Source organism: Zalophus californianus, chromosome 12, assembly GCF_009762305.2.
Source record: "Zalophus californianus isolate mZalCal1 chromosome 12, mZalCal1.pri.v2, whole genome shotgun sequence".
Classification (NCBI taxonomy): domain Eukaryota; kingdom Metazoa; phylum Chordata; class Mammalia; order Carnivora; family Otariidae; genus Zalophus; species Zalophus californianus.
This window is the reverse complement of record NC_045606.1, coordinates 54,298,317-54,313,652: the sequence shown is the minus strand read 5'-3', so window position 1 is coordinate 54,313,652 and position 15,336 is coordinate 54,298,317. Positions and strand designations below refer to the sequence as shown.

Below are 15,336 nucleotides of genomic sequence, written 5' to 3'. Positions count from 1 at the left end.
TTTTATGGGTGGAATTGCTGGGTCTATGGCACATGAATGTGTTCCAGTTTAGAAGATATTGCCAAAGCATTTTCCAAGATATTGTACCAGTTTATATCCACACCAGTATGTATGAATATTCCGTTTGCTCCGTACCTTTTTCAATGCTTGGTATTATTTGCCATTCATTCTAGCCACACTTGCAAGTGTGTGTGTGTGTGTGTGTGTGTGTGTGTGTGTGTGTGTGTGTGTGTGTGGTATTTAATTGTGGGTTTTAATTGACTAACAATGTTGAACGCCTTTCATATGTTAGGTTTCCATTTGGGTAAGTGATATGCTTGTTTTTCCTATTGGGATTGTCTGCCTTTTTCTTACTCATTTATGAGTTCTGTATACGTTTTGGATATGAAGCTCTTGTCAGATATATGAAATGCAAATATCTTTTCTGACTCTGTGGCTTTGCCTTTTCATTCTTTTAATGGTAACTTTTGATGAACGAAAGTTCTTCCTTCCCCCTCCCCCCAGCTTTATTGAGGTATGATTGACAAGTATAAGTTGTATATATTTAAGGTATAAATGATGGTTTGATATGCCACAATCAAGCTCATTAATATATTCATCACCTTACATAGTTATCTTTGTGTGTGAGTGTGGTGAGAACACTTAAGATCTACTCTCTCAGCAAATTTCAAGTATATGTTTTCAACTGTAGTTACCATGCTGTATTTACATTAGATCTCCAGAACTTATTCATCTTATGACTGAAAGTTTATGCCTTTTGACTAACATCTCCCCATTGCCCCTACCTCCTAGCCCCTGGAAACCACCCCTTTACCCTCTGTTAACTATGAGTTTGACTCTTTTAGATTCTACATATAAGTGAGATCTTGCAGTATTTGTCTTTCTGTGTCTGGCTTGTCTCACTTAGCATAATATCCTCTAGGTTCATCCATGTTGTCACAAATGGCAGAATTGCCTTCTTTTTAAGGCTGAATAATATTCTGTTGTGTGCTACATTTTCTTTTTTTTTTTTTAAAGATTTTATTTATTTATTTGACAGAGAGAGACACAGCGAGAGAGGGAACACAAGCAGGGGGAGAGGGAGAGGGAGAAGCAGGCTTCCCGCTGAGCAGGGAGCCCGATTCGGGGCTGGATCCCAGGACCCTGGGATCATGACCTGAGCCGAAGGCAGATGCTTAATGACTGAGCCACCCAGGCGCCCCTCACTAACACTGATCCTGCCTGAGAGCTGCTTGTTGGTGTCCATTCGTGTTAGAGAATACTGCTGCCTTCAAGTGCCTAAGGATAGGAATACTTCTCAATTTGTCTTTCCAGACTAACTGGAAAAATTGAAGGATTTTTTTCCTGTTTCAGTCAGAGCCATGGAGAATTTCTATACAAAATCATGTAAGTGACACAAACTAGCTTTATATTATAGATGAAGGACATTCACTGTTCTTCTTTCCGAGGAGCTGTAACCAGAGCGATCCTCGTGCGCTGACATGTTGAGCTCGGGAGAGCCGTGCAGCGGGCCGGGGGCGTAGCCCACCTGTGACGGCGACACTTAAGGATCTGGGGCAGTTCGCCCAGATCTCTCGTTTGAAGGGAGTAAGTGAAACTTCCTCTCTGATCTGACTTAAACTAGATAATCTCTAGTGGCCCTGATGTGCTAACTGTTTCTAAATATCTAAATCCCAGAAGCAGTTGTTACTCGTTCCCACAGTAACCAGTACTTCCTCTCGCGAAACTCGGACCCCGCTGTTATTTCATTGTCTACCTGGCCCACTCAATGTTTTGATGGCAGTGACCAGAAATATACTGTTATGGTGATATCCCCAGCACCTGGCACAGAGTAGATACTCAATATTTGCTACATGGATAAAATATCTTGGGGGGAAACATAGTCAGTAGCCAAAGAAAAGCACTGACACACACCTGCACCAACCAAGCAAACACCTGCACGTGAGTCTTGCTCACTCCAGCCCTCCGTGTTCACTCCTTCAAACTGTCAGTTCATAGCAGCCAGAAACTAGCACGAATGCCCCTGGAGCCAAAACCCTGCTTATTCAGCTTGCTGAAGCCAGGGAAATATCCTGTGGAACCTGAGAAGTCTCTCCACAAGGGGGAGTCAAGACGGACATTTCGTTGAAAGTGGCTTTGTACTCGATGATTTTGAGGAAGGGGTAAGGAAATGGTGGCCACCTCTGAACAATGTTGTCCAAAAGCAAAGGCAGTTCAGTAACGAGGTGTCAGTAATCTCGTTTGAGGAGGTGGGAGAGGTTGAACTGGTTTGGGAGGTCTCTGGGAAGAGAGCTGCAGTCATTCCGAAGGAGGGATTGGTAATCCACCACAGTCCCTTGGTCTTCAAAGTGCTATGTAGGGTCTGCCGGCCTTTGGAAATGATGTGTCCAGTTAGGAACAGTGCCTTCCGCCTGTCTGCATCAAAATCAAGTATAATTCAGCCAGACGTGACCTTCGGGATTGGCAGTACTTAAAATGGCCACATATTCTGATCATTTCGTGATGAGCATTATGATGGTGTTACAGCAAATTCAGAGGTACTTCATGATTTTCTCTGTTTTCCTGCAGAAATACTGCTGACACTGAAGGTAGCTGGTTGCTTCTCTCTTCAGCTGAGTGGGCTCACTTGCTTAAAACACTTACCAGCCTAGAGAGCTGTGTCTATTTGTTTTGACCCAGTCGACCTGCCAGCCACTTCTGCCAGAGCCCGGTCAGCAGATGGACCTGGGCCCCGGCTCCCAGGGTGGGGTCCGCTTGGCTGTTGCAGGAGGGAGCTGCCTCTTCGCTTGACAGTCGGAAGCTCGCGTCCAGACAGTTGCTCAGTCTGTTCACTGCATTCACCTTAGTGCAACTTAGATCTCTCCCGGCAGGTTCGGGGTCGGTGTGTGAGCACCGGGGCTTATCTGGGACCCTTGGCAATGCCCGCCCAGGCTTTCTGCTCCCGCAGCCGGCAAGTCCGGAGGGGCAATCTGTTGTGTGCTACATTTTCTTTATCCATTCATCTGTTGGCAGATAGAAGTTCTTACTTTAATGAAGTCCAATTTATTTTTTTAACTGTCTTATGATTAGTGCTTCTGTGCCTCTTGTTTTAGAAACCTTTGCATACTCCAAGGTTATGAAGGTATTCTCTTATGTTTTCTTCCAAATGCTTTATGTTTTACTTTTTTCACTTAAATATATGGATCCATGGAACTGATTTTTGCACATGGTGTGAACTAGTAGGTCATGGTTCTTTCCCCACCTTCCACCCCAGTCTCTGTCCATTGACTTAGCCTCATTTAATTTAAAGACTGTTCTTTCCCAGAAGATAGGGGAAGAATGAAGGGGAGTAAGTCGGAGGGGGAGACGAACCATTAGAGACGAAAGACTCTGAAAAACAAACTGAGGGTTCTAGAGGGGAGGGGGTGGGGGGATGGGTTAGCCTGGTGATGGGTATTAAAGAGGGCACATTCTGCGTGGAGCACTGGGTGTTATGCACAAACAATGAATCATGGAACACTACATCAAAAACTAATGATGTAATGTATGGTGATTAACATAACAATAAAAATTATTTAAAAAAAAGACTGTTCTTTCCCTATTGAATTACAGTGTTACTTTTATCATAAATCAGGTGACTAATATATCTGTAAGTCTGTTTCTGGCTACTCCGTTTCATTGTTTTTTTTTTTTTTTTGACCCTTATGATTAATACCACACTGGCTTAACTACTATGATGTTTGGTAAGTTTTGTAGTAAATCTTGATATTTAGAAGTTCAAGTCCTGTAGCTCTGCTGTTCTTGATTGCTTTGACTATTCTTGATCCTTTGCAAATCCCTCTTGATTCCTTTTAACCTTTTAAAAATTAGTCTTAATTTTACTAGGGAATTATTTTGAATTTTTGTAAAAAATGTTACCTCTCCCAATTCTCTGTAATTTGATGTAGCATGGTTTTATTTGTGATAATTTTTTGTCCTACTTCATAAAAAATGGATACGTTAAAAAAAGAAACTCTTATTTGCATTTATATTTACTTTGCTTCATTTTCCCTCACGAATAAGTATAATACAACAAGATAAACATAAGTAGATCCAGGGGCACCTGGGTGGCTCAGTTGGTTAAGTGCCTGACTTTGGCTCAGGTCATGATCTCAGGGTCCTGGGATCGAGCCTCGCATCAGGCTCCACTCGGCCTAGGAGTCTGTTTGTCCCTCTCCCCCTTCCTCTGCCTTTACCACCCCCTTCCCTGCCAACTCATGCTCTCTCTCTCTCAAATAAATAAATAAATAAATAAATAAATAAATAAAATAAAAATTTTTTAAAGTAGATCCAGGCAGAAAGAAAATAAGAATAAGTATAATATGAAACAAGAAAAAGGATTAATTCAGACCTGCTTTTTTGTGTATAGAGTTAGGGCAGAAACTGTGACTCCCATTTTATTAGAATCAAAGCAAAGAGAATCAGTTACGAGAGTCACAGTATCCACATGTAAAAGAAAACCAGTTACTCTAAAGGAGAGGTTTTTCCTGGTGGTGAAAACTGAAGATGGGAATTTTCTCTTCTTTTGGATTCTAAAGGTGGTAATGTGATCTAGCAGGATTTTCAGTAACGTTTGGGACACAGTTCCAAAGGCCAGTTTATTTGAATGGACAGTTCTATAAAATCAGTAGTATGGTACACATTTGTGGTTTTTGATGGTTTGAATTGACTCAAGGATAAAATTTGGATTAAAAAATAAATGGGCTATTTTCTATTCTAAAAAAATAACACCATATCTCTCAATTCTTAATGAATGAATGACTATGTGTGTGTATACACATATTTTTCTTAACCATTGTTTTATTTTTTTCTTCATTTTTTTAACCATGTTTTTAATGGGAATTAGACAATAGAAACTTTAGAGTATATTCTTTGGCAAGAACCTGTGTTGTTCATTAAGGCATATCTGTACGCTTTGATAGTCAGCTGAGCAGAGGCTATATGAGTTGATATTCTTCAATAATAATGCATAGTATTAAAACTTACTGTAATAAGTGCTTTTATTTGCATTTTTTAATTTAATCCTCACAATAACCCCCTGAAAGTAGGTGTGGTGACTATCTGTATTTCACAGATGAAAAAGGTAAGGTAAATAAGTTGCCCAAGGTTATATTACAAATAAGTAATAGAATCAGGATTCTGTTTCTGGCAATTATGCCTCTCTTTCTACTACACTATAATACTGATGCCTAATGCAGGATTTGTGCCTGAGTTAGAGGTTAGTAAATTCAGATAGAGCTAAGGTTTTCCTTCAAGAAACAGTTTTTAGGTCTCCTCTCATACAGATGAGTGAAGAAAACTACATTGTACGTTCACAAAAAATTTTGCTTGAGATAAATTTGTTTTGCATTTTCTTTAGCTTCCTTTCTTTTCTTATTTTTACTTAACTAAATCCCAGTCTTCTGAATAACTATTGTTGAATATTATCATTATCTTGAATATTATCATTTTCACTCTTTATAAGTATTAAGCTTTCAGAGAACCAAGTGCCTTGTCTAAATAGATTGTAAAGAATCAAAATGTAAGCAAATTGAATTCTTAAATGCTTTCTAAAAGTCAATTTTGTAGCATGTCTTTTTATATTTTTACAGTTTTAAAATGTTTTCTGCGATTTTCTTGTGATGCATGATATTTTGGAATTATTTCATTGAAACTAGGGGAAAGTGTTCAGTAGGTTTTGCAGCTGGCAGTCCTAAAAGCTGAATGAAAATTGCAGAGCCAATTTCACTATGTTATGATATTTATACTTTTATTAAAATTCTTGCTTTTGAGTGTTTGTTTGTGCACAATGTTTTGAAATAAGCCTAGTAATTCATGTTTGAAACTGCTTTAATTTCACAAATAAGAAGTAACTAAATTTTATAGGATTAGTTCTATTCATAGTAATCTGACTATAAAATGTATTCAAAATTTTAACATTTTCCTATGTTAACTTTCAGGTTGAAGGTCTAGAACAGATGTGGAATGATGTTCACTTCAGAGAAAGGGGCTGTGGAGGAATGGTTGTCAGAGTTTAAGGTAATATTTACTGTTTTACTATAATAATTATATTCCAAAGAAGTTTTGCTTGGGGTTTAAATCCCAGTGGCTCTTTTTAAAATTTTATTTTACTATAATTTTATAATTTTTGTTTTTTTATGACTGAAAGGCTAAGTATCTATGGAAGCAGAAATATATTCCAATAAATCTTAATAAGGAATTATTTACACATAGTAATTCTTTCCAGGAAATAAATTCCTTTTTTCTCCCAAGTGGTTAAAAGAGTTTGTTTTCTCCTTTTCATAGCAACCCCACAAAGAATGGTTAAATTTTCTGAATGTTAATGTTACCCTCTCCAGCCATCAAAGATTGTGTTGAAATGTTTCTCCCAATTTGGAGGGCAATGGGAATGGGTATGATCAACAATGGGAGAAGATGGGAAGATATTTGCCCACCTTTCTACCAATGGATCCTTCTTTAACTGGCTTTCTTTTCTTGTGAACTTTTCTCTATAATGGCTAAAATCGTCTTCTTTTTTTGCAGGGGGTTGCAGAGGGAAAGGGAAAGAGAGAGAGAACTTTAAGCAGGCTCCATGCCCAGTGCAGAGCCTGACAGGGAGCTCTATTTTACAACCCTGAGATCATGACTGAGCTAATATCAAGAGTTGAACCCTTAACCAACTGAGCCAGCCAGGGACCCCTAAAATTGTATTCTTTAACCAGTTAATTACCTTCTCCTTATCCTCTAGGTCTTGTTACACATAATTATGTGAACTTCATGATCATGAGCCATAGGAGTGAAGGGTTTGGGCTGCAACTGTCACTTTTTTGTCCAGCCTAATCAGCCCACAACTTTCAGGGACAAATGTATAGTCTGACAAAGTCAGACTTATTGGCTTGTTTCAAAGAGGGAGACTACACAACAGGCACCAAACAAAGGAAAAGATAAAATTATAAGATTTGGAGGAAAGGTGAAGTTTAGATGAAATTTAAATGAAGCAGTATTTTTATGGGGCTCAAAACAAAGCAGAGCTATGTGTAATGGAGTCAAAATCTGGTGTGGACTTCAAAGTGGACCCAGGGTCATGTTGTCTTGGAAACTACAAAGTTAACATCTATGTGGAATGTTGTGCTCAGAAACCGCTTATCTGAAGCTCTGGCTCTGCACCTTGGTTGGAAATCAAGCCTGCTTCTCTGTTTCAAGGTGACTTAGATCCTCCAGGCAAGAGTGGGATGTTTCATTCTTACTGTTATATGTTTATACAGCCAAGTTTTTGATATCTATGATTTTAGATAACAAGACTTCTCAGTGAGTAAGAATACAGTTAGTCACTCAAAAAGGAAGGTTGTTATGAAACTTCAGCTGCAGTGTGTCCTTGAGAGAAGCAGTGTTTCCTGTTAATTTTGCAGCTGGCCTTATCAGTCATTATTATCTCATCCTGACAAATGGCTGGGCAGATTTTCACTTTGTCAGTTATTATAGTCATGAGTTGAGTATCCTTCTCCAGATCCTCTAAGGCATCATAAAGTGATATAGAATTTTATAAAAGTGTACTGTATATAGTGCCTTCTACATATTTTAATAATTTGATTAAACATTCTGCATATGTTGTTTTTGTAAGTGTTCAAGGTGTTTTAAGCTTTTTTTTTGCTTCAGGAATGTTTAACATGGTTCATTCTACCATGATTTAAAAAAAAAAAAAATTTATTTATTTGAGAGAGAGAGAGCACAAAAGGGGAGAGGAGCAGAGGGAGAAGTAGACTCCCCTCTGAGCAAGGAGCCGGACATGGGACTCGATCCCAGGACCCTGGGATCATGACCTGAGCCGAAGGCAGACACTTAACCATTTGAGCCACTCAGGTGCCCCATCATGATTTTTTTGACAGGTTGATGGAAATTGTCTAGTTTAAGAGTTGAGTACTACTTCTAGGGCATTGTTATGTTTAATAGTGAAATAAAATTTACAAAAACAAATATAGCCAGCCAGTTAGCCATTTTTTAGTATGGGAGTTGTGGAAAGGGGGCATGTTAATGGATGGGGGAAGGGTCAACTATTAAGGCAAATAATTGAAAATCATGACTGATTCCCTTACCTTCCTGTTTATTCCCTTTCTCTCCTGGCTTGGATATGTAGCACCCTAGCAAGTGTAGCAGTGAAGGGTAAGGGGTCAGTGCAGTAAGTAGTATGGGCAAAAATATGCCCTAGTGTTTGAGGAAGTGGGTAGTTGGGCAGAGGGTTGCAGAGGTGACATGCAGAAGACTCAACTAGAGTGGTTACATTGGTAGGTTGGCTACTTTGAGTAAATAAGTAAATACATGGAGGATGATAATGGGAGTTAGGTTTCTCTCTGTCTGAGAAAGGAATTAGAAACATGGAATGAGGAAAGCAAGAAAGAATGCTAAGGTGTTCATTAGAATTGAAAGAATCAGTATGAACTCATGGATTTAAATATGTATCTGATTAAGTTATACATGTAAAACCATACATAAATGCATCCATATATTTCCCAGCTTTATTCACTGGGAGGGCTGAGGAACAATGACACCCTGGTAGTAATGAGTACACCATGCACCCAGATCTTGTTTTCTAAATGCCATCTTCCACTAAAAGAAACTAGGATGTGAATAAAGTATTATCTAAATAATATTTTAGCAATATAACATATATTATGTGGGTAGCACTATTTTATCAAAATTTTTATAAGATTAAATCAAGGATAAGGAAACTTTTCCATTGGGGGAAGGGGAGTGAAATCCTGGGCCACATGAATTAAAAAATAATTTAATTTTGTTCTAGCCCCCCAAGATTAAATTTACCCAATTTTCTTCCTTTTTTTTTTTTAAGATTTTATTTATTTGAGAGAGAGCATGTGCTGGGGGGAAGAGCAAAGGGAGAGGAAAAAGCAGGCTTCCTGAGAGCAGAAAGCCCATCCTGAGGCTTGATCCCAGGACCCTCGGATCATGACCTGAGCCAAAGGCAGATGCTTAATTGACCAGGCCATCCATCACCCCCTAAATTTGCCCAATTTTTAATCAATTTAATATAATGAATGTTTTAAATTATTGTTAAGTCTACATTATAGCAAAGAGAAGATATTTTCTATTCCTTGTTTAATTTGGTAAATGTTCCTGAAAATTATTTTGAGTGTTATTCAGAATTGTGTTAATATGTGTTGAATTCAATTCAGCTCTGTTTATGTTTGATAAAGAGATTAAGCTTATCAGGCAAAATCAGCAGCATATTAAAGGTAATAGAAAGTAGAAAAGTGCTTGAGAACATATCTTTTAAGTACTTTTAAAATTTTAATTTTAATTTTAAAAACATGGAATTAAAATTAAAATTTTATTTTTAAAATTAGAGTATCTTGTCTTTTGAAATGATTTGTGATGTTATATGTTTTGGCTAAAATAATTAAGAAAGGAAGTTTGGATATACACAATATATATATAGAGAGAGATTGAGGGAGAGAAGAGGGTAGGGGAAGCCTCTGTTTGGTTGTTTAATTTGATAACCATGGTGCTATTAAGGCTATAAGATCATCAGATTGACAAAGTAGTTCAAGCACATAGGGACTCAGAAACCCTTTGATATAATCATAATTATTCTGCTAGGTGGTTTTATGATGCTGGAAAAATCACATTAACTTTTTTAGGTTTCAATATCCTCATCAGAAAGAGTGAAGTGGGTGGTCTGTGAAGATGATTTTAGTTCTACATTGTTCCGTGGTTGCTGTCTGAACTCCCAACCCTATAACTTCATTCACCATGCTCACAAATGCACAAAGACAACACAATTTGTTGTGTACAAATTTTTTTTTTTTTTGCCTTTGGAAGAACTATTCATATCTACTCTAGCTGTGGGCCCTCATATACCAACAAAGTGATTAGACTTGAGACTTCATTATTTTAAGATTTCATTAATAGTTTGGTTTCTATCTTTTTTTTCAAGATCTTTTTCAAGATTTATTTATTTATGTTAGAGAGAAAGTGAGCATGAGTTGGGGGGAGGGGTAGGGGGAGAGAAGGAGAAACAGACTCCTCCCTGAGCAGGGAGCCCAATGGGGGCTAGACCCCAGGACCCTGAGATCATGACCTGAGCCGAAACCAAGAGTCAGATGCTCAACCAACTGAGCCACCCAGGTGCGCCTAGATTTTATTTATTTATTCATTTGAGAGAGAGAGAGAGCGCACCCATGTGCATGAGTGGGGGAGGGGCAGAGGGGAGGGGAGGGGAGAGGGAGAGAGAGAATTTCTTAAGCAGACTCTGCGGGTGTGCAGAGCTGGACAAGGGGCTCAATTCCAGGACCCTGAGATCATGACATGAGCTGAAACCAAGAGCTGGCTGTTCAACCCCAACTGAGACACCCAGGCACCCCTCAGTTTCTATCTTTTCAAAGATGTATTTGTAAAGTATTATCTTTCAGATTGTATTGTGTTTTTTCTTAATGTTTTGTGTAGATTTATCTAGCAGATTTCTAGACTCCTAATTTTTTCAATTTTCTGGTAATCACTGAATCTTAAAATCTAATCTGTGTATAATATTGAATAGAGTTGTTTTATTTATCGGTTCTCCATCCGTCTGTCTTCATTAATTCTCTTCTACCCAATCCATATCACCTCCTTACATTTTTAAAAAACCATCTGCCAAATGATACTTTAGTATGAAGCATCTGCCTTCTTCAAATTTTGCCAAGACTAATTTCCTAGTATTATTATTATTATTATTATTGTCTCCAGTTCTGCCTTCTTTTTTTTTTAAGATTTTATTTATTTATTAGAGAGAGAGAATGAGAGAGAGAGAGAGAGAGAGCATGAGAGGGGGGAGGGCCAGAGGGAGAAGCAGACTCCCTGCCAAGCAGGGAGCCCGATGTGGGACTCGATCCTGGGACTCCAGGATCATGACTTGAGCCGAAGGCAGTCGCTAAACCAACGGAGCCACCCAGGCGCCCCTCCAGTTCTGCCTTCTGAAGTTAGAAAGCTTAGCTGGTATTTAAGAAGGCCAGTGCCTTTGAACTAGTACAGCGCAAGAAAATGTAAAGGTTTGCTGATAATAGTATTTAAATCCATGAGGCTCTGTTAGATCTTAAGTTTTTCATTTTTTTAAAGATTTTATTTATTTATTTGAGAGAGAGAATGAGATAGAGAGAGAGAGCATGAGGGGCGGAGGGTCAGAGGGAGAAGCAGACTCCCTGCTGAGCAGGGAGCCCGATGCGGGACTCGATCCCAGGACTCCAGGATCATGACCTGAGCTGGAGGCAGTTGCTTAACCAACTGAGCCACCCAGGCGCCCAGATCTTAAGTTTTTCAAAGCACTGTTCATAAACACAGCAATTATATTTTCTCCCCTTCTACAGACAAAAGTGGCTTTTCCCACATTTACAAAATGAAATAATGACAGAATTCTGCACTAATTTTTAGAAGACCCGTCCTCAAATTTAGCAGCGTAGTGTCCTAGGCCCAGGGTATTTCCAGAGAAGAGCTATTTTTTTGCCTTCAGGCTGTTTCACAGAATATATTTCACCTCATGAAGGCTAATTGGTACATAAACTGAAAATTGTAATTCACATTTTAAAAAAGATTTTACTTATTTATGTGAGAGAGAGAGAGACAGAGATAGTAAGAGAGAGCACGAGCGGGGAGGAAAGGGAGAAGCAGGCTTCCCGCTGAGCAGGGAGCCCATCGCGGGTCTCCATCCCAGGCCCCTGGGATCATGACCTGAGCTGAAGGCAGACGCTTAACCGACTGAGCCACCCAGGCGCCCCTGTAATTCATATTTTTAATGAATGTTACGGTTTTAGCATAGATGGTATATGTAATATTATAATAATCTTTCTATTCACTAATCATTTTTTTAAGATTTATATTTCAATTCACTTAGTTTTAAATTTTATTGTTAGACACACACACACACACACACACGTAATAGTGTATTTTATATATAAGTCAGGTTCATTTCCATTCAGGGAGTTAAAAATCTGTTGTTTATTTGACCATTATTCCCTTTTATATAAATTCCCCTAGTCTTAGGTTATTCTTGATCAAATAACGGAAATGAAATGTTGCCTGGAGATCTTTTGTTACATGCTTTTGAAATATTGAAAAATGCCCTAATGTCCTCTTTAGTAAGCAGTTGCAGTGAAACTTTTTTTTACTCTGGAGAATGGTAGAAGTTTTCCAGATAGTTCACATTTACTTACCATTCTGGTAAATGAAACTATCTTATTGACTTAAAAAAAGAATCTATTCAATTATATATCTTAGGATGAAATGTGACCTATTTTTAAAGAATCTACTGAAGTATAAACACTGGCAGTGTTTATTTCTTATTCTGTCCATCTCTAATAAATCCCTTCAGCAAAGGTTTGAGTATGAGGCCTTATGCTGAGTGCCATGGATGGAGAGATGATAAGATAGTTCTTGCCCTTAAGGAGCTCATGGTAAAGTAAAAATAAATAATATATCCTTAGTATAAACATTTATGTTGTTTAATTTTCTGTGTCTGTTTATGCACATGTACACCTATGTACATTAACCATAACTGTTTTAAATTATAAAATCCTAGGAGATGTGACATGTAAGAAATAGTGTATCTCTTGGAATGACTGTTAGCAATATCTTGAGACATTATATATACTGCAGGGTTAATATTTGTTGATTGATTGAAGTAATTTGCATGAGAAAAAATAATGACTTGGAGACAGATACTAAGGAAGGGATATACTCTAGAAGGGTATGTTTTTATCATTTGTTATAATGAAGTGTTTTGTTTTTGTTTTTTTTTTTTTTTTTCAGATTTCCCTACTACTTTTACCCAAAACTGTCTGACTGGAGTTTTATCTCTTCCCATTCCTCTCTGGTCATTGTGTCTTTTCTGAATGGATGGTGCTGGCAAGCTGTAATTAGTTGTCCATATTTTAAGTGGCATTAGGAAAACTAGTTTGTTGGTAGTGTGGCTCTCTTTTTCTCCACTTCTGAGAAGTCTAAAATTTGCCCCCAATTCCTAACTTAATAGTCACTATATGTAACTCAGGAGTTACTTTGATAGATGACTGTGGCTTTAAGGTTTGAAATGTTATTTGATCCTTATACAACATGTTTATTAAGAAATAGGATCAATACCATTAATGAGATTTGTAACATATAATGCTACAAAAAATATATATCTGGCTTTACACATGTTTTGTATCCTATTTCTAACCTGAAAGATGAAATGTTAATGTTAATTTATATCCCTGTTGATGATAAGAAAATTAAATATATTTTTTGTTGAGATATAATTCACATGACATAAAATTCATTGTTTTAGAGGGAAAATATAGTGGGTTTTGGTATAGCCACAATGTTGTGCAACTAATACCAGCATCTAATTCCATCACACCAGAAAGAAACTCCATACCTATTAGTCACTCACAATTCCCCCTCCCCCTAATCTCTGGCAACAACTGATCTACTCTCTGTTTATGGGTTTGCTTACTCAGGACATTTTATAAAAGTAAAATCTTTTTTTTTTTAATTTGTTTAGACACTACCAGAAACATCTTTATCAAATTATGCCACAAATTTGAAAGACAAGAGTTCTTTAGTCTCATCTCTGTATAAAGTTATCCAGGAGCCACAAAGTGAGGTAAGTACTCTTACAGTTTATTATGCTAGTAGCATTCAGTTGATTGATTTTTAATTTTTTATTGTGAAATATAATATATATATAAAAGACTAAGAAAAATTATATGTTTAAAGAACTTTAATATATATTATGGATTGTTTATCTGATTACATTTGAGAAATGGGTGGGGGGTAAGAGTAGAATACTGTATGTTCAAAAAATGGTAGAGTGAAAAAAAGAACTATAATAAAATGAACTTCATTATACCATCTCCTAGGCCAAGAAATAGAATTATTACCATATTCTAAAAGCCATCTCTGAACATGGTCCTCCTCTTAATTCTATCTGTTTGTCTGTCTGTTTATCTATCTATCTTGTTAGAGGTAGCCTACAAAGTCAGGACCATTATATGTATTGATTGATTCAACAAATATTTGTTTGCTCATTATGAGCCAGCTTCAATGCTAGGCAATAGAAATTCAAAGATAAGTAACACATGGTCTTTATCCTGCAAGGAGAAAGGGAGAGAAAATAAGTAAATACATGCATTCAAGCTAATGCCTAGATGGATATGCACAATTCCAGGTATGCAAGGTGAAAAGACATTGCAAATAGTTGGGTTAGTATGTGGAGGCCTGAGAAAATGCAAAACATTTAAGGAATGGCAAGTAGTTTGGTCCAGCTGGTGTTTCTCTTTCCTTACTTCTTTTCTCTTGCCCCCATCTCCTTTTTTTTTTTTTTTTAGGAAGAAAATTTAGTTTGAAGGTGATAACATAATCTATACTCCAGATTCTGGTGTTTACAAACCCCACCATTCATAGTAGAAATAGAAAAGGATTGGAAATAGTGTGGAAAATAAAAGGCATGGCATTTGGAAAAAAGCAAATAGGCTAATGCAATAGTTAACAAGAGAATAAGACTGGTACTGAAATGAAGCTGCAAACATTGGTTTAGGCTGTAACCATGGTGAGCCTTGAATTCCATCATAAGCAGGTTAGACTCTTTTTTGCACTGAAGGCATGACTTGATCAGATTATTGTTTCAGGAAGTTGGCTATGTGGAGAATAGATTGGAGAATGGAAAAATTGAAAGCAACAGATGCTAGGACAATAGCCTAGGAGGGAGCTGTTGAGAATGGAAAGAGGTGGGTGGAGTAGAGCGGAGCGCGATATGAGGTGTGTAGTTTTTTTGGTATCTGAGTTTGGTAGATCACATGGCAGCTCTAACACCACTAATGTTATTATTTGGTGGTAAAATAACTTATACCCTGAGTCCGGTCCTATGTAGATCTTTGTGCCTTTTGGATGAAGCTCTCAAACCTATAGTCTATTGTTATTTGAGTATTTAACCTCTTTGGGAAGGGGTTCCAGAAAAACCCAGCTTCTACTGATTATGCTATAAAGTGCATCATGATTTTTACAGGCTGAAGAAAAGACTAGGGATGAAATTGATAAGCCCAAAACTTTACCTGGAATAACTGAATAAAACAATCATATTTTGCTTCTCCCTTCCTACACTCCAAAACTTTTTAATTTGTATAGTATGTGTAGGAAGCTTGTTTTCTTGAAGGGTGTTAGTTTTTAAAGTATTTGGGTGGAAGGTATTTTAAAGTTTTCCATGTTTGAGAATTATTTCACCAAATAGAATAAGTATAGGTATATGCTTTATTTTTTTAAACAAATTAAATCTTGTTTCTCATTTACTGTTTAGTATTTAGTATTTTGCAAGTCTTAAAA

At 37.4% G+C, this 15,336-nt stretch overlaps 1 protein-coding gene across 2 annotated transcripts in view; it reads left to right on the top strand.

The window, feature by feature from the left end:
• Positions 1-15,336, top strand: part of FAM126A (family with sequence similarity 126 member A) — a 98,694-nt gene that overhangs the window by 42,853 nt on the left and 40,505 nt on the right. For both annotated transcript variants that reach the window (XM_027573345.2, XM_027573347.2), the window contains exons 2-3: positions 5,958-6,036; positions 13,520-13,621. In XM_027573345.2, coding sequence (XP_027429146.1) covers positions 5,983-6,036; positions 13,520-13,621 — 156 coding nt within the window. In that variant the 5' untranslated portion in view covers positions 5,958-5,982. The remainder of the gene's footprint in view (positions 1-5,957; positions 6,037-13,519; positions 13,622-15,336) is intronic.